Source organism: Dendrobates tinctorius, unplaced genomic scaffold (genome assembly GCF_039654945.1).
Source record: "Dendrobates tinctorius isolate UK_male_01 unplaced genomic scaffold, ASM3965494v1 ptg000293l, whole genome shotgun sequence".
NCBI classification, from domain to species: domain Eukaryota; kingdom Metazoa; phylum Chordata; class Amphibia; order Anura; family Dendrobatidae; genus Dendrobates; species Dendrobates tinctorius.
In genome coordinates, this window is record NW_027361960.1 from 14,985,244 (window position 1) to 15,005,827 (window position 20,584).

Genomic DNA, 20,584 nt, shown 5'->3' on the forward strand with positions numbered 1-20,584 from the left:
AAATCACTCCTGCATCCCCCCTATAAAATTTAGCATCAGATGTATGTATAAGAACATTTTAAACAAGCCTGAAGTATTTTGGAAAAAAGTCCGGTGGACCGATGAGGTTGAAACAGAACTCTTTGGCCACAATGATCAAATGTATGTGTGGAGAAAAAAAGGCATAGAATTTCAGGAAAAGAACATTTTGACAACCATTAAGCATGTGGGTGGATTAATCATGCTTTGGGGTGTTGTTTTGAAGCCAATGGAAAGGGGAACATTTCACGGGTAGAGTGCATCAAGAATTTGTAATGAAGCTGAAAAGAGGATGGCTTCTACAAATGGATCATGATCCTAAACACACGTCAAAAGTCGCCAACTTTCACAGTCCCCTGATCTGGACATCATTAAAAATCTGTGGGTAGACCTCAAAAGAGCAGTGCATGTAAGACGATCCAGGAATCTCACAGAAATGGATGAATAGATGAAAATCCCTCAATCAAGCTGTGATACTTTCAAAAGGGGGCGCTGCTACAGTGCTGTGCAAATTAATTGGGACAAAGCATTTTTTTTTTTAAGTAAAATCGTAAGTTGGTTACCAGTCAGTGATTCAAACCAGTTTTAACTGCTTTGAACAGGCACTCACACCTGTTGAAAACAGTTAAAACTGGTTTGAATCACTGACTGGTAACCAACTTACGATTTTACTTTAAAAAAAAAAAAATTCTTTGTCCCAATTTGCACAGCACTGTAGGTATTAACCATGCAAGGTTCCCAAACTTTTGCATCTGCCCAATTTTTTTTGTCATTTTTAAAATGTTAAAGATGAAAATATGTATACACTGCTCAAAAAATACCACATCCTACATATTCCTAAATGAAATATTGTGGTTGCTAATCTTTGGTATGCTTTGAGAACAATAAAACATAAAAATGATCACTATAAATCAAAATTAATATTCCTTGGGAGTCTGAATTTGGAATGATACTCAAAATCAAAGAGGAAAGTCAAATTACAGGCTGATCCAACTACAGTGGAAATGCCTCAAGACAAGGAAATGATGCTCAGTAGGGTATGTGGGCTCCACGTGCCTCTATGCCCTCTCTACAATGCCTGGGCATGGTCCTGATGAGGCGACGGATGTTTTCCTGAGGGATATCCTCCCAAACTTGGATTAAAGCATCAGTCAACTTCTGGACAGTCTGTGGTGCAATGTAGCATTGGTGGATGGAATGAGAAATGAAGTGCTCGATTGGATTCAGATTTGGGGAACGGGCAGGCCATCCCATAGCACCAATGTCTTCATCATGCAGGAACTGCTGACACACTAGCCACATGAGGCCTAGCAATGTCATGCATCAGAAGGAAACCAAGGTAAACCACCTGCATATGATCTCACAGTGGGTCTGGGGATCTCATCCCGGTACCTAACGGCAGTCAGGCAACCTCTGGCGAGCACATGGAGGGCTGTGCAGCTTTCCAAAGAAATGCCTCCCCACAGCATTACTAACCCACTGCTACACCGGTTATGATGGAGGATGTTGCAGGTAGTAGAACGTTCTCCACGGTGTCTCCAGACCCTCACGTCTGTCACTTGTGCACAGTGCAAACCTGGTCTCATCTGTGAAGCGTACCGGGTGCTGGAGTCTGTCAATCTTGGTGTTCTCTGGCAAATGCCAGTCGCCCTGCACCGGTATTGGGCTGTAAGCACAACACCCACTTGTGGACATCGGGCCCTCACACCACCCTCATTGAGTCTGTTTCTGACAGTTTGAGCAGACTCATATATATTACTGGGCTGCTGGAGGTTATTTTGCAGGGCTCTGGCACCGCTCCTCCTGTTCCTCCTTGCTCAAAGGATAAGATGGCGGTCCTGCTACTGGGTTGTTGCCCTCCTACGGCTCCCTCCATGTCTCCTGGTGTACTGGCCTGCCTCCTGGTTTCTTCTCCATGCTCTGGACACTGTGCTGACAGACACAGCTACCCTTCTTGCAAGAGTTTGCACTGATGTGCCATCCTCGATGAGCTGCATTACCTGAGCAACTTCTATGGGTTGTAGAGTCCATCTCATGCTACTGTGCAGTACCACTAGAGGTGCGAGCAATGACCAAATGCAAAAGTGACCAAAAAAGCGAAAAAGCATGAGAACAGAGAGAGAGTCTGTGCTCACCGCCTGCAGAACCACTCCTTTATATGGGTTGTCTTGCTAATTTCCTATTATTTCTACCCATTGTCTGTTCCATTTGCACAACAGCCAGAGAAATTGATTCACAATGGGTATTGCTTCATAACTGAACAAGGTTGATTTTCACAGAAGTGTGATTGACTTGGAGTTACATTGTGTTGTTTAAGTGTTCTCTTTATTTTTTTGAGCAGTGTCTATACGGTAGTTTATTTTTTTTTTTTCCTAAAATACAAAGGAAATGTGTTATCTTTAACTTCAGCCCTTTTAGAGATCATTTCATCTTCAACTTGCTAAACTGTTCACAATAATAGTAGTTTTGACCAGGAGTGCCCAAACTTTTACATGTCACTGAATATAAGCCAAACTTCATCTGTGATGTGTGGCTGCTTGTCATCTCCATCCCCTAGAAAATAGGATAAATGAGCAAAAAAGGTGTGAAACATTTCAGCAAGTTACATATTGGGCCAAAAGTAAAATAAAACCTCAATTTAATTAGGTAATTAAAAACACTATTTCCAAATCATTGCAAAATGATAAAACAATAAATCGCATGTGTAGTGCAAAAATACAAAATGCTCACAGGTGCGTTTCAAATGCAACAGGTTAACCTACGTATATAATCCAAATGTGGCACTATTCTTGCCCTAATTCTAGATCCTCGGATTACGGGAGTTTTTGACCTTAGTATTTGTAAGCCAAAACCAGGAGTGGGTGATAATACAGAAGTGGTGCCGGGTTTCTATTATACTTTTCCTTTGATTGTGCCTCTCCTGGTTTTGTCTTACACATACTAAGGTAACATACAGAATGTGTGAACATGGCCTCATTGTTGGCCCATGTGGATTCCGAGCCTTAAGGGCTTGCTCACATATGCCTATGACTCTGCCTAGTGCTATCTGATGTTTTATCAGCACTCGGCCCAGCGTTATTCTATGGGGCAGTGCAGATCTGCTTTTACTTTCTGATGCCGGATCACAGCATGCTGCTAGTGGCTCCGCAAATCGGATGGCATACAACCATTCAAGGCTATGGGTACGTGGAAAGCATCGGACTACACTATCATCCGAGTGCAGTCCGATTTACGTGGACATGTACAATGGAGAAATTAAGTTCTGTCTTTTCTGCACCTGAGATATGATTCGGTCATACGAGAGAATCGGACCTCGGGAAACTTTCCACAAAACGCAGTGTATTACAGTTCCAGCAAAGTGGATTGGATTTATAGAAATCTCATGCCCAATTAGTTTCTTTTTAACGCCGAGTTTACTGACCTGCGGGGTGGGTTTCAAATCAGCAACATGCCAATTTCTCTTGCAGATACGCTGAGTTTTATCTGCGAATTCTCCCCATAACATTGCTTTAGATGTGGAAAATCCACAGGTAAAAACCGCATATGCATTTTTAGTGCGATTCCTCTTGGAAAACGCGCCAAAATGCTGCAAACATGATAAAAACACATGTAAAAAATGCACTCAAGTTTCTTCATTGCGTTTTTTGAGTATCCTAGTTTACTTATTAGGTGCAGAAAATCTGCAACATCAAAAACTCAACAAAAAAGGTCCTTTTATTTCTCAGCACTGCTCTTTTACAGCAATTAGGACCAAGTAAATGGCGCCCTCCCAACGACCAAAAATGCTGTGTCTTATCTGTATATTATAGCTGACACCCTCCTGTATCAGCCAAAAATGGTTATAGCACCGATCGCGGCTGTTCTAGGCACTGACAATGGCTGCAGCGTCATCTAGATGGCTAACAGAAGTAGCCTGCCTGTTTTTAGACATGTTTTACCTCACAAGAAGAACCAGCTGTGATCCCATACTGTCCTGTCTGTATCCTCTCTTTTGCTTCCTCCCCTGCGCAGGAGCTGCAGTATGATCAGACCATTTTCCTGTACACCGCCATTACACAGTACACAGCAGGGGCACATTTATCTCTGCACAGGAACATTTTATTTAAACACTTCCAGTTGTGGAAAAGATTACCATTCAAAGATCTTTTGATTAAAACCCCTTTAATTATAATGGTCTTGAAGAAAAAAAAAGTTGGCTCCATCAGAAAGAGGTTAGTCCAATGTCATACACCTTTCACCGGGGAGAAGTACCATTTAGCTCGGCATTTCAGTAAATTGCTAACTAATTGTGTTGATAACGTTCAGCAGTTGTTGATGGCATCTATGTATGTGAGCATGTTGTAACAGTGTTTCCTTTCCCCCTTCAGCAGTACCAGGATACAAATATGCAAGGCGTTGTGTACGAATTAAACAGTTACATGGAACAACGGCTAGATGCTGGCGGAGACAACAAATTACTTCTCTATGAATTAAGTGATATTATCAAAACAGGTAGAGCATCTACTGTAATATATATATATAATATATATCTATCAATCATGAATTAAATTGTGGACATTTGAGCAAACTTATCCTTTTACGTACAATATTTCCTAATCACCAGTGACATTTGTGCGTGGTATTTGGACACCTATAACCTCATGAAGTAAAATACCAAAATACAAAACATTTTTAAAATACATACAGTTTAATTAGAAAAATGAAGAGAAAGAAATCAGATTTTTCAAAGTGTCACTATTTTGACTGCTCTGTGCGATTTCCTGCTTTTGAGCTGAGATGCCAGTGTAAGGGAAGACTTGAGTATGCAGCATAGAACCATAGGGAAGATGTGTACTATCTTCATGCTGGGTGTGCTCTTGTACTAAACAATGTAAGATGGATTCTAGAGCAGCAACAGAGCTAAATCCCACAGCCTTTTCTTCTGTATGGTATGGCTGCTGTTGGCTCTGCATATTGTGTAATAAGAGACAGATCAGCCCTTTACAAGCAGCTCTGTCCTCCATTTAGCATATTAAACTGTTGTGAATTCTTTTTCTGTGCTCCCTCTGGTGGTTACTGGAGGTAGTGGAGCTGGTCACATTGACAGAGGCTTGCCACCTGATGATGATGACGATTGGAGATCTGGGGTTTCTGACTGGTGTATTTAAGACAGCTGACTTCCTTCAATCCCTGCTGGTGATTTTCTTCTTGTGCCTTCTGAGGTCTGATGTCTCCTTCTCTGTTCCTGCATGGTTCAGCTAAGTGGTCCATTTGCTAATCTTTTTGCATTTGATCTGGTTTTGTCTATCTCTGCTTTGTGCGGGTCAGCTTGCTCCTGCTGGGGCTGTGCTGGATCACCGCCCATATGTTACTGCTTGTGTCAGTTTGTTCTGTCCCCTGTTATATTGGTCTCTTTTTGCTTTGCTTTCAGTATATGCCAGAGTGCTGATATAGTGGGGGCGAAGTCGTGTGACTTCGGTGTTTTTTGTGCATCAGACCTGTTAGATTTTTCAGGGTTTTTTGCATGATTGCAGACAAGTGTCTTTCCTTTCCTGTCTAGTTAGTTTGGGCCCCATCATTTGCTCAGTCTATTTTTTACTCTTCGCCACGACAGCACCCACTGGAGGTATCGGATCCGCCCATTTGGAACAGGAAACCCTACAGGAAAGATAAAAGGGGCGGTCCGCCTTTCCTCCTCAGTTTTGGTTTCCTGTTCCAAATGGAGCAGGATCCTGCAGGATCTTACCTGGGCCATGCATCCGCCTGTGCGGTCTCTTCGGGAACGGCAGGGGCTGCGGTCCGGAGGCAGCGTCGGGGGAGACTCCGTTTGACGGCTCCCCCCTCGTCTGGTGGCACAGTGGTAATGGCCGGGTCCGGGGAGGGCCGCCCGGTCTTACCAGGGAGCGCGCCGGTCTGGCATCCGGGAGATTTCCCCCCCCCCCCATTCCCATCGGTGGGGGTATAGCGTGGATGGTGAGGCCATGTGCGCGCGAGCCGCGTGTTAATAGCGGTGGCGCGGGAGCAGGCCGGCGCCCGACGCTCCCATACCCCGGAAGTAATGGTTGAACTTCCGGGGTAAGATGGCGATGACGCGGCGCATGCGCCCTGTGACAGGGCGACTTCCGGGGCAACGATACAGGTAAAACAGCGCTGCAGCGCTGCAACATTGGAACATGTCGTCCCCCGCAGAGTCGCAAACCCCAGCAGGGGATTCAGCTGGGGGCAACTCCACCAGGGACCGCAGCGCCAGGACGGAGACCGCCCGCAGGAGCGAGGCAGCAGAAACCCGATCCAAACCGTCTCAGCCATCTGAACCGGTATTAAGCTTCACTGGGTGAGTGTGCAAAGCAGATGCTCTACCTATTAAGCTAACCTCCTCTCCTCCCCCCCCCCCCTCCCCCCTCTCTTTACCTTTGACCTCCCGTTTCAGTCAAAGAAAAAAGGAAAAACAAAACATAAAGAATGTGCATTATGTTCAGAGCCTCTCCCTGACTCCTACCCCAAAAAACTCTGCAAACAATGCATGAAAGAGACCAGGCAGGGGCCGACGATATCTTCTCAGGATATCCGAGCCATAATTAGGGAGGAAATACAAGCCATCAACCGCGCCAGCACTCCCGCAGAGTCCAGGCATAGAAAACAGGTTATTGTCAGTTCAGAGTCAGAGGAAGAACAGGGGTTAAACTCAGGCTCCGCATCCACGTCCTCATCATCATCCTCGGAGGCGGAAGGACGCGCATGTTTTCCTCTGGACAGCGTAGATAACCTGGTAAAAGCGGTTAGGAATACTATGGGGTGTGAAGAGGAAAGGGGAGCCCAGACCGCGCAGGACATTATGTTTGCGGGATTGGCAGAAAAAAAGAGGAGATCATTTCCCGTAATACCGGCAATTAAAGATCTCATCAAAAGGGAATGGGAAAAACACGACCAGAGGGGTTTTCTCCCATCCGCTTCAAAACGGAAGTACCCGTTCACTGATGAAGATCTATTAAAATGGTCTAAAATACCAAAGGTGGACGCTGTCATATCCTCCACTTCCAAACAAACCTCGATCCCGGTCGAGGACGCAGGATTGTTAGCAGACCCATTGGACCGAAAGGCTGAATCCTCGCTCAAAAGGTCCTGGGAGTCCACCACCGGGGTATTCAAACCCGCAATAGCCAGCACATGTACTGCTAGGTCAATGCTGGTATGGCTAGATCAATTAGACCAGCAGATTGAGCAAAGAGTGTCAAGGGAGAAACTGCGTGCAGCCATCCCGTTGATAAGAGGGGCAGCTGCCTTTATGGCAGACGCTTCAGCGGACACCCTAAGACTTGCAGCAAGGTCGGCAGCCCTGGTGAATAACGCCAGACGCGCGCTTTGGATAAAAAGCTGGAAAGGGGATGCACAATCAAAATCCAAAATTAGTGCAACCCCATGCGAGGGTGAGTTCCTCTTCGGAAAAGCCTTAGACGAAATTCTCGCCAAGGCAAAAGAAAGGAAAAAGGCCTTCAGTGATTCTCCCATTCCGTTTTATAGGAAAACCTTTAAAAGACGGCCATTCGGGAGAAGAAGACAATCGGACAGAACGAGATGGGCCACGAAAGACGAAAAGCAGAAGGGTACCATCTTCAGAGGGCCAACATATAGGAGAGAAAAAAATTAGAAGTTTAGACCCACCGGTTGGGGGCAGATTAAAATTTTTTTTTACCAAATGGGAACAAATTACGTTAAACCCATGGATTTTGAATATAATCAAGGAAGGAATAAAGATTGAATTCCTTCGAATCCCCTATGAGTTCTTTGTTATAACTCGCCTTAATTCCTCACTTCAGCAAAAGGCTCTCGAAGACGAGATTCGAGTCCTGCTAGCTAAAAAAGTTTTAGTTGACGTCCCTGAGGAACAACAGGGTAGAGGCTTTTACTCTCCCCTGTTTTTGGTGTCTAAACCAGACGGCACATTTAGAACCATTATTAATTTAAAGAAGCTAAATTCATTTATAAAAAATTATAAGTTCAAAATGGAATCGATTAGATCCACTATAAAGCTTCTTTTCCCAAATTGCGTAATGGCAGGGATTGATTTAAAAGATGCTTATTATCATCTCCCTATACACAACAGATTCCAGAAATACCTAAGAGTCGCAGTGGAAGTCGAGGGCAGGATTCGTCATTTCCAATACGCGGCCATGCCCTTCGGGCTTTCCACGGCACCAAGAATATTTACCAAGGTGATGGCAGAAGTGATGGCCTACCTTCGCCAAAAGGACACACTAATTGTACCATATCTAGACGACTTCCTAGTAATTGGGAATTCAGTCAAACAATGTACTGAACGTGTGACTGACGCAGTCTCCTCTTTTCAGAGCCTTGGCTGGATCATCAATATCCAAAAGTCCAGACTCGATCCGCAATCTCTCCAGACATTTCTAGGATTTCAACTAGATTCCTTGACCCAGAGATGTCTACTACCCCAGGTAAAAATCATCCTCACAAAACAAAAAATACAAGCAGCTATAGATAAACCACGTGTATCCTTAAGAGGAGCAATGTCACTATTAGGATCACTAAATTCTTGTACCCCGGCAGTCCGGTGGGCCCAGTACCATGTCCGTACACTACAACACCAGATCCTCCAGGAGGATAAGCGACATAGTGGTCGTTTACAGAGTAAAATAACCCTGTCACAAGAAGTCTTGACTTCCCTAGAGTGGTGGTTAGACGATGACCATTTATGTTCAGGAGTCCCATGGGTTATAGTTCCATCCTGTATTGTAACCACCGATGCCAGTCCCCAGGGCTGGGGAGCCCACATGGAGAATGGGTTTTATCAGGGAAGGTGGAGTAAAGAGGAATGTGATTACTCATCTAATTTAAAAGAACTGACTGCAGTGTTCTATGCTCTATACAACTTCCTTCCACAGCTCCAACAGAAGCATGTAAGGATCCTGTCGGACAATACCACCACAGTGGCATATATAAACAGACAAGGAGGAACTCGATCAGAGACTCTGATGTCTTCAGCGGCAAAAATTTTAAACTTAGCAGAAAACTATTTTTTGTCCCTCTCGGCCCTTCATATAAGAGGCGAGAGCAATCAAAAGGCAGACTTCCTAAGCCGTCACACTCTACGACAAGGAGAGTGGTGCCTCAATCGGAAGGTCTTCAGGGACATAGTAGCCGCATGGGGACAACCCGAGGTGGATCTTTTTGCCACAAGGGAGAACAGGCAGATAAAAACCTTTGCCTCCCTATCTCCGTCAGATCACCCAAACATACTGGACGCCTTTCTAGTTCCATGGAATTTCAACCTAGCATATGCGTTCCCTCCATTGATCCTCCTACCTCAAGTAATTCGGAAGATCAGAGACGACAAAGCAAGAATAATCTTAATAGCACCGTTCTGGCCAAAAAGACCGTGGTTTTCGTGGCTGCAGATTATGTCGATAACAGATCCTTGGGTCCTTCCGACTGCCAATCTACTCTCCCAAGGCCCCTTTTTCCACCCTCAAGTGCTCAGCTTGCACTTGACGGCGTGGAATTTGAGAGGCAGTTATTGAGGACAAGAGGATTCTCGGAGTCCTTAATTGCTACACTACTACAAAGTAGAAAACAGTCCACGACCCAGATTTACATTAGAATATGGAAAAAATTTCTTCAATTCCATACAGTACCTCATACAACAGAAGTTCCGATAATCCCAATCTTGGAATTTCTGCAGAAGGGGAAAGACTTAGGCTTAGCAGTAAATACACTGAAAGTACAAATATCGGCATTAGGAGCACTATATGGCCATAATATAGCAGGCAACAAATGGATAACTCGTTTTATTACAGCATGTGAACGAATAACTCCAATCCACATACCCTCCGTCCCTACATGGGATCTAAATCTGGTCTTAGACGCCCTAACGGTAGACCCCTTTGAGCCGATCGACACAATACCCTTCAAATACTTAGCACTTAAAATGGCCCTCTTAGTATCACTAACCTCAGCTAGAAGAGTGGGTGATATTCAGGCCTTGTCAATAGATCCACCTTTTTTCCAAGAATACCAAGACAGATTGGTATTAAAACCAGACCCTGCCTACCTGCCAAAAGTGGCAACAAAATACCATAGATCTCAGGAGATACTCCTCCCAACCTTCTATAAAAATCCCTCTACTCCGGAAGAGCAGAAGTTCCATACTCTGGACGTCAAAAGAACTGTCCTAAAATGTATTGAGAGGTCCAACAGTTGGAGGCAGAGTAGGGCCCTATTTGTTTCATTTCAGGGCTGTAAGAAGGGGTATGGAGTCACGAAGAGCACCATTTCCCGGTGGATCAGAGAGGCCATTCGTTTAGCCTACTCCGCAAAAAACGAAGATCCTCCAGGGAACATCAGGGCGCATTCCACCAGGGCAATGGCAACCTCTTGGGCGGAAAAGGGAGATGTTCCGATTGAAACTATATGTAAGGCGGCAGTTTGGTCATCCCCTTCTACCTTCTATAACCACTACAGACTTGATCTTTCATCAACCTCTGACTTAAGCTTTGGCAGGACTATCCTTGGCACGGTGGTCCCACCCAGGTGATGGTCTCTGGAATCTCTCCAGTGGGTGCTGTCGTGGCGAAGAGTAAAAAGCCGGATTACTTACCGGTAATGCTCTTTTAATGAGTCCACGACAGCACCCGTTCACTTCCCCCCCTAAATATATCAATAGTTAAAGTATTACCAAATAATGGATAAGAAAGATGTTAAAATAAGAGAACATTGCCTAATCCTTGGCGGTCCTTCTGGTACTCTGAAACGTAAAACTGAGGAGGAAAGGCGGACCGCCCCTTTTATCTTTCCTGTAGGGTTTCCTGTTCCAAATGGGCGGATCCGATACCTCCAGTGGGTGCTGTCGTGGACTCATTAAAAGAGCATTACCGGTAAGTAATCCGGCTTTTCTCCCTGCGTTTGTGTTTTCATCTTGTGTCACCGACAATATATGTTTGGGGGCGATCTATTCCTTTTGGGTTCTGCTCCGGGGCAGTTTATATTTCACCTTTCTTGCTTTAGGCTGAGTTAGCTCTCCGGCTGTGCTGAGGCGTCTAGGGCATCGTAGGTACGCTCCACGGCTACTGCTAGTTGTGTGGATAGGATCAGAGGTCTGCAATCCGCTTAGTTACCAACCTCTCTGGTTTTCTGGTGGCTTAGCCTGGTCCTGCTGTCCTCCTCAGTGACCCATTCATAACAATAGACCTTAAAGAGCCATGTACCCCTCCTGCAGATGAAACCTTTCCAAGCAACTATGCTCCTACTTTTATTAGGACTGCATATTACATAGTGGATTTTTTTCCATTGCTAATAAGAAATATTGGATACGAAGTAAAGTTCAGGTTCTTGATTAGAAGTTAGGATTCTTTTCACCTGACTTGTGTTATTGTTTCACTCCCTGTTGAGATGCATTTGTGAAATAATGACTGTTTGTCAATCTGTTGAGGCAAATTTATAAGAAAATGGGTGAAGTAATTCACCCATTGTATTCTATGGACCAATGCCTCAACAAAAAGGAAACTCATCAATTTGCCAATGAATCCTGTCAGATTTGAGCACAGGACTTAGAATCAGTTGATGACTCACAGAGACTAGCACTCTTCTACCTTCACACTAGTTGTTATAAAAGTCCATATAATGCTGAAAAGAATTTGATTTGCTAATGACATGTATTTGAAAAAAGTCTTACTGTCCCTCAGGGCTGTGGAGTCGGAGTCGTGGAGTCGGAGTCGGTGCTCATTTTGGTGGAGTCGGAGTTGGAGTCGGTATAAAATGGACCGACTCCGACTCCTAAAATATATAATAAATTGGGTACAGTAATTCAATGCAGGATGTGCTGAATATTTTTTCATAGGAGTTTGGGAAAGTTCTGAAATGTCCTATAAATGGCTGTTCTATTCCTGATCTAAGGCTACATTCACACACAGCGTTTTTCCTGTGTTTTTTGAGGATACGTTTTTCAGCTGCAAAAGCTGATCATCTTTTTAAAAAACTGCATCACCTGAAAGGTTTTTGAGCTCATAGATAATGTTTTCAATAGCAAAAGCAGATTAGAAATCTGCTCTATCTATCCATTTATCCATATCTGTCTATCCATATCGTATCTGTACCAAAAAGAATGAAAACCGGGTAGTACACCAATATATATTCTGTTCTATCTAAATATCTTGATTATTGGATCATAAAAATGATTAAATGTCTGAGGTTCACATTGTACTACAATAAATTTTTCATTTAAATATAAGCAATATGTGTGGGAGTCGGAGTCGGAGTTGTGGAGTCGGAGTTGGAGTCGGAGTCGGTGTAAGGGAAATTGAGGAGTCGGAGTCGCAGGTTTGGCTTACCGACTCCACAGCCCTGCTGTCCCTATAGCCTCTGGTATTGTTTTCAGTGATGATAGGGATTCTTTAAGATAATTGGGAGGCTTTTGAGAATATATGGGCTGTGTAAAGGGTTGATATAAAGTTAATTAACTAATGAAAAATCTAAAACAAATCAATATTTAGTGTGACTGCCCTTTGTGCCCAAGACTGAATCAATTCTTCTAAATACACTTGTACACAATTTATGAAAGCACCCGGGAGGGCGGTTGTTCCAAACATCTTTGAGAACAAACCTAGATCTTCTATGGATGTAGGATGACACAAATCCTTCTGTCTCTTCACGTAGTCCAAGACAGAATCTGTGTTGTTGAGATCAGAGTTTTAGATGCCTCCCCTATGTTATTGCATGATGGATAAGTCTCTGACTTTATAATGGAAGCAGTCTACATACTGTACACATGTGTGTTCTAGGTACATGTTCAAAGGGGCGATTCATCAAAGTGTTTTTCGTGAAATATTTGCTTAACATGAAGTTAATTTTGCAACATCTGGCGTTTTTATGGCAGTCCTTTCATGCCATTCAAATCGGTCGCATTTTACCCCACCAGGCCCTTTCATTAACACTGGCGTATACAACACCAGTCTTAATGAACCGGCCCCTAAATGAGTGTGTGTGGAGACTGCTGTATTCTACATATTAGTAGGTAATAGATATTACCTGTTCTGTATTCTAGATTACTTTTAAGTGATATAGTACAAGGAGATATACTGATAATGGAGATGATGGTGTTGCACAACGAGCAGTTTTATTTAGCATTGTTTTTTTCCCTGATGAACAAAGAGCAGTCTTATTAATCAGCACATTTCAGAGTTGAACAAACTCCTTCAACACCACTATCTCCAATGGATATATTCTTGACCAGCAGCACAACAGGATTATCTTGTATATCCCTTTGTACTATTACATTTACTGCTGGTTTTATTCCAGCGTACGGCTCACCAGCAGCTGGTATCTATATCTGCATAGGAGTTGTGCCAGACACAACCCAGCCAGGTGAGCCACACTATTGTCATGCTGCTTTGTCACTTTTTAGCTATACTATATCTGACTTAGTCTGTCTCTCTTACAGCAACAAAAGCTGATGGATTTGCACTATATTTCCTTGGAGAATGCAATAATGTAAGTGTTATGTATTCATATATTAGTATGCTTGAACATGTTTGAGCCAATTACAATTTAAGACCTCACTCGAACATCCATGTTTGCACGTACGTGTTGAATCCATTTTTTCACAGATTATAATGGGTACCTGTTCTAAGGTGCTATTCACATAGTGTTTTCATGGATTGAGTGTATAACACTTGCAGAGACATGTCGTTTTTCTCCGGTATTACAGATTAAGATGCCAATACAAGTCTATGACTTCGTGAAGAATGCGTAAAGCACACTAATGGCATCCATGTACAGTCAATGTACTGTGCCGTATTTAACATTTTAAAGTATAAGAGAAGCTGCGTAATGAATGTATCCATCTGTGAAAAAACAATGATATAAAACAGACACACTGACCGTACACTGATGGTAAGAACGGACACACTGACCGTACACTGATGGTAAGAACGGACGCACGGACCGTACACTGATGGTAAGAACGGACGCACGGACCGTACACTGATGGTAAGAACGGACGCACGGACCGTACACTGATGGTAAGAACGGACGCACGGACCGTACACTGATGGTAAGAACGGACGCACGGACCGTACACTGATGGTAAGAACGGACGCACGGACCGTACACTGATGGTAAGAACGGACGCACGGACCGTACACTGATGGTAAGAACGGACGCACGGACCGTACACTGATGGTAAGAACGGACGCACGGACCGTACACTGATGGTAAGAACGGACGCACGGACCGTACGCTGATGGTAAGAACGGACGCACGGACCGTACGCTGATGGTAAGAACGGACGCACGGACCGTACGCTGATGGTAAGAACGGACGCACGGACCGTACGCTGATGGTAAGAACGGACGCACGGACCGTACGCTGATGGTAAGAACGGACGCACGGACCGTACGCTGATGGTAAGAACGGACGCACGGACCGTACGCTGATGGTAAGAACGGACGCACGGACCGTACGCTGATGGTAAGAACGGACGCACGGACCGTACGCTGATGGTAAGAACGGACGCACGGACCGTACGCTGATGGTAAGAACGGACGCACGGACCGTACGCTGATGGTAAGAACGGACGCACGGACCGTACGCTGATGGTAAGAACGGACGCACGGACCGTACGCTGATGGTAAGAACGGACGCACGGACCGTACGCTGATGGTAAGAACGGACGCACGGACCGTACGCTGATGGTAAGAACGGACGCACGGACCGTACGCTGATGGTAAGAACGGACGCACGGACCGTACGCTGATGGTAAGAACGGACGCACGGACCGTACGCTGATGGTAAGAACGGACGCACGGACCGTACGCTGATGGTAAGCACGGACGCACGGACCGTACGCTGATGGTAAGCACGGACGCACGGACCGTACGCTGATGGTAAGCACGGACGCACGGACCGTACGCTGATGGTAAGCACGGACGCACGGACCGTACGCTGATGGTAAGCACGGACCGTACGCTGATGGTAAGAACGGACGCACGGACCGTACGCTGATGGTAAGAACGGACGCACGGACCGTACGCTGATGGTAAGAACGGACGCACGGACCGTACGCTGATGGTAAGAATGGACCATGAACTGCCTCTGGTGGCGCCATACTCCATCTCCAGCACAGGCCGCAAACCACCGTCTTTCCTGCCGGCTGTGAATGCACGGAGGTGGGTGGGCAGGCAGCGGCGGGACACACACACACACACACACACACACACACACTGCCCTCCCGATGCGATAGCATTGGGCCCACATCTAGTGTGTATATATATATAAATCATGGTTTTGTTTTTTTGGTCGCCACAATTCCACAAAGATGCTGTAGCAAGCGATCAAAAAGTCACATCTATCCCAAAATGGTACTAATCAAAATGTCGCCTTGCCATGTAAAAAATTATACGGGTCTCGGAAAGTGGCAACACAACTCCCCAATTTTTTTTTTTTTTGCAAACTTCAGATTTCTTTTCACCACTAAAATAATTAAAAAAAAAAAAAACTGGACTTGTTTGGTATTGATGAGGAGAATCCTGTTGCATGGTCATTTTTACCACAAAATGTACACCATAAAAGTAATTCCCCAAAAACAATGTCAAAATTGTGTTTTTTCACAATTTCATCGCACTTGGATTTTTTTCCCCCTGTTTTCAAGTACCCTATGTAGTAAAAGGAATGGTGTCATTCAAAAGTACAACTTGTCCCACAAAAAGTAAGCCCTCATATGTCTACAGTGGGTACAGAAAGTATTCAGACCCCTATAAATTTTTCACTCTGTTTCATTGCAGCCATTTGGTAAATTGAAAAAAGTTCATTTTTTTTTTCTTATTAATGTACACTCAGCACCCCATATTGACTGAAAAAAAAAACAGAAATGTAGAAATTTTTGTAAACTGAGAAATTGTGGGGGAAGAGCCTTGGTGAGAGAAGTAAAGAAGAACCCCAAGATCACTGTGGTTGAGCTCCATAGATGCAGTAGGGAGATGGGAGAAAGTTCCACAAAGTTAACTGTCGCTGCAGCCTTCCACCAGTTCGGCCTTTATGGCAGAATGGCTCGACGGAAGCCTCTCAGTGCAAGACATATGAAAGCCCGCATAGAGCATCCTCATATTGTGAGACCTAACTTAGGCAGACACAGATAGACAAGCAAAATCTCACCCATTGTAACCCAATTTTGGACATGCAAGAAGAGACAGACCCAATGCGCGTTTCGAGTGGGCTTCCTCGGGAGCCGTGACTCCATGTGTGTAAAACCGTCTCAATATAGGAGCATTCAATTAAAATATTACAAGGTGTCCAGCATCTGAGCCGTCAATGGGGCGAGCAGGGAACCAGTGCATGCGCATTGAAAATAAGTGTCTTAATGCTGCTTCCGGCATTCGCAGTGATCTGGCGGGCAGTGGAAATCCCCAATAATGTCAAAAGCCCTCGAGAGTCACAGCCGAGTGACGTCAGCAACGTCAATGACGACACAGTGCACAGCGCATGCGTCCGACCCGATCTCCATTTTAAAAGCGGGCACACAGACTAGAAAGTACAGCGATACAGGTAAAATGTATATAATAAACACATATGGGCACATAAAATGAGGGACAAATTACAACTATAAACCCATAAGAACCCCAAGTTATCTATCTCCATGGTTAAAAAAGTGAAAAAGTGCATACAATGACTGGTGCATGGAAAAATACCATAACGACAGAATCACAATAATGTAAATGACAGGAAATGACCAAGTTAGATGATGTGAACTATTCATGAGCAATTCATGAATAATGTGAATTGCCAACATAATTACTCCAAAAATAAACATTAGGTCATAAGTAAAGACAACACATATTACATGTAAAAGATTAATCCCAGGAATTCAACCACAAGTGTTGATGAATGTATTCAAGTAATGATGATCCATGGAAGAACAAAAGGGTCCACATTGGATGTGGTGATCCATTCCTCATATCATTTGAAAAACTGGGAATCCCAGAAAATACAGTCCCACATTGATGACAAAAAAATGCTTCAAAAGATGTAAGAAGGAAAAATTGTTAAAACAATAAGAACACACACAATTAAAATACAGGACCAGGTGATGTAGACTCACAAACAAACACAGGGAAAGCGCCAAAGTGGAAACAGTCAATTCACAAAAAAGGGGAGAAACTCAGCTGTTCGCTTAATCCTGCTGGTGTCATTGTCCCCAATGTAGCTATCCAGCGGCACTCCAATTCTGCCAGTCTTTTCCTCAACTCTCCCCCTCGGATGTCTCCCCATATCCTATCAAAATCCCTAACCTTTAAATCTGTGGGATTACAATGGTGGTGCAACCTAAAGTGGCGTGGGATAGTTTTATGCGATGTAATATCAGTAACCTCTCATGCGACTATAATATCTGACATGCTCTCGAACGCGTATACGCAACTCACTGTCACGCTTGCGCCTTGGCAGGTTGGCGCGTGCGAGTGGGTTGTGGCCCCACTGTGCAACAAGCCAGACTATCCTGGAAGGGCCGTGACTAGGACAGCTACATTGGTCTTCACTGGAGCCTCTGATGGTGAGGTCATCAGGCTTGTGTGGCAGGTAGCTGCCAGGTGCCACTCCAGGGTGGTGTCTGGCTGTAGCTGCTGATTCCCCTCGGGGAGACGGAACACTAGGACAGGTGCAGGCAGAAGGCACGACTGGCAGATGAGCACGGCTGAGACACTGGCAGGCGGGCATTTCTGAGACACTGGCAGGCGGGCATGGCTGAGATACTGGCATGCGGGCACGGCTGCACTTACAGGCGTAGGGACTTACTCAAAAGGCACAGGGACACGGGCAGGAAGGAGTGGTATGAGGGAACAGGTTTGGACCTGTTCACACTGGAGAAGAACCGCAAGACTGCGGAGAGGAGCTGCAGTTTGCAGCAAGAGGTTCCGCAGCAGCAGAAGCGGAGCACAGGCAGAGCCGCAAGAGTGCAGCGTACAGGCAGATGGAGAGGACACAAGGATAGACATGGCAGGGAAAGGAGCACAGACAAGGAGACTAACAGAGATAGGGCTGAGTTCAGACACGGTCAGGAACAGGAGCAATAACACAGGGACCAGGATATTCTGCCTCCTGGAGGGCGGAGAGGACAGGTATGAGACAAGGTTAGGAACGAGGAGACAGAGAACAGGATATTCTGCCTCCTGGAGGGGCAGGTGGACAGGTACAAGACAAAATTAGGAACTAGCCTTCAGAGAAGGCAAAATACAGGACAGGACCTTGCAGCTCAGTAGCAAGACACAAACTGAGTAAAGGCATTGCTCAGGTATCCTCCTATGGGCAAGGATGCCTTAAGTATTGGAGACCTCTTGGCAATTGGCTGGGGACACATTAGGCGGATGCACACACTCAATCAGAGCCAGAGAGTTCTGGCGCCGCCCCCCTATGCATACAGCTAGGAAGCGTGCAGAGAGCAGGCAAGAGGCATACAGCATGGAGCTGGCATAAGACAGCCACAGCATGGCCTGGAGTAGTGGGTAAGTTGGTGTGTAAGACAGGTGGGGGACGGGAGGCCATGCAGTGATGCCGGCAGGGTTGATACAGTACCCCCCCCTTTACGTCCCCTCTTCTTCAAGCCCGCTAGAATGACCTGTAGAAGATAGAAGAACAGGAGTACCCACAGTCAGAGCCATCACGATATCCCTCAGGTAGAACGAGGTAGCTGTGACATCGGGAAAGCCAGATTGCAAAGTCTCTTTGTGCCCGGCGATGTCCGCTCCCAACACTGAAGACACAAGGACCTGGAGCTCTTCCTCCTGATTCGTAGAAAGCAGGAACTTGGAAGCTTCTGTTTGGACTCTATATCAGCTGGCCACCAGGAAACTGAAGACACCCTCACTGGGTCCAACTTGAGTCCGTTATCTTGGAAAAAACAAAGCCGCCTCCTCCTCAAGATCGGAGAGAAACACAGACGAGGAAAACCTCTTCATCCACCTGCCACATAGAATCAGGAGGCATCTTCTCGGGATCCTTCTTCCGCCCATGGTCCAGAGGAAAATTTTCAAGTGACAGGGATGTTCCTCAGAATTGATCAGTGGTTCCATCAATGGAGATGTGTGGAGAGAACGCCACTTCTTCCTTTTCTTCAGTGACGTCAGCACACCAGGACTCAACAACCAGCAGATCAGGTGGAGAAGGTGATAACACTGTAGACTGACCTTGGTGTATTGGAACTAGACACCTCTGTTGACTTGGTAGTTCCAGAGGCAGCACCAAGCTGGGTCTCTGGACGGGCAGTAGAGTACCAGGCTCGGACTGACCCATGGGCGAACTGGACAGCACGTGGAAGATAAACTTCTCCAGATATAACGCTCTGATTTGGAGCTGTAGTTGTCCCTCCAAAACTAAACTGTTTGTAAGTAGGGCTCGGCCATCACCAAACACCTTCGTCAGATTATGGAGCTGTTGTACAGTAACCACACACTGACTCCATCTGGCTTGCATCTTTAATGCATCTGCTGGGCCGAAGCTCCCACAAGGCCCCGGAACAGTTAGAGTTTAGTGGAGAGCAGGGACTCTCACCAAAGGCAGCCTCTCCTACTGACCCAAGGTTCTGGAGCTTGAGCTCCTTCGGACAGTGACCGTTCGGGTGTTCCACACAACCGCAGCAAAACCGTATGCCCGTCTTACAACTGTTTTCAGGCTGCTGCTTTGCTATCCCACTCTTATCAGTCTTCTTGGGTTTTACACAGGTAGCTGACTTAATGGGTAGAGGACAGGAGCGTCTCGGATGGTCGTGGTCTGACGTGGCGGTTTTCTCACCGGTTTCCTCCGTCTAGACCGCCTCTCTGACCTAAAAAGGGAAGACTTTGCAGGAGCAGCTGGACAAGGCACATCAAAGGCTTTACGGAAGGCCACCAGGAAGGCCTCTAGGTCTGTGACGATAGGATCCCCTGCTTCACAGAGGGGACTGGTCCAGAGCAAAGCAATCCCCTGCTAGGTAGGACATGATGTATCCCCCCTCAACCCAGTCAGAGGGGAAACAGGCTGCATTCCGCTCGATGTACCGCAAGCACTGCTCCAAGAACCCTTGGCACTCCTTAGGATTCCCATAGAACATTGGCGGATCTGCTGGAGCGATCTTCTCATAAGCCAGGATTTGATTGAAGATAGCTTTGGAGACTATGATTGGGCCTGGCGTATCAACAATCTAAACTATCCTGGGCGGAAAAAATTCTTCTGGTTGCTCATACAGGCAAAGAAAGTTCTTCATGCTCTGCGAGTGGAAGGACATGGGATTCAGCGGAGACCATGGACTAAGTAAACTGTCACGCTCGCGCCTTGGCAGGTTGGCGTGAGTCAGGGGATTGTGACCCCACTGTGCCACAAACCAGACTACCCTGGAAGGGGCGTGACTAGGACAGCTACCTTGGTCTTCACTGGAGTCTCTGATGGTGAGGTCAGGCTTGTGCGGCAGGTAGCTGCCAGGTGCCACTCCAGGGTGGTGTCTGGCTGTGGCTGCTGATCCCACTCGGGGAGACGGAACACTAGGACAGGTGCGGGCGGCAGGCACGACTGACAGGTGGGCATGGCTGAGACATTGGCAGGCGGGCAC

General features: G+C 45.8%; 1 protein-coding gene across 5 annotated transcripts in view; it reads left to right on the forward strand.

The window, feature by feature from the left end:
• PDE10A (phosphodiesterase 10A) overlaps positions 1-20,584 on the forward strand; it is a 785,858-nt gene that overhangs the window by 680,673 nt on the left and 84,601 nt on the right. For 4 of the 5 annotated variants that reach the window (XM_073560146.1, XM_073560151.1, XM_073560150.1 and 1 more), the window contains 2 exons: positions 4,386-4,509; positions 13,454-13,503. In XM_073560146.1, the coding sequence (XP_073416247.1) occupies positions 4,386-4,509; positions 13,454-13,503 (174 nt within the window). The remainder of the gene's footprint in view (positions 1-4,385; positions 4,510-13,453; positions 13,504-20,584) is intronic. The other variant, XM_073560147.1, reaches the window with a different exon arrangement.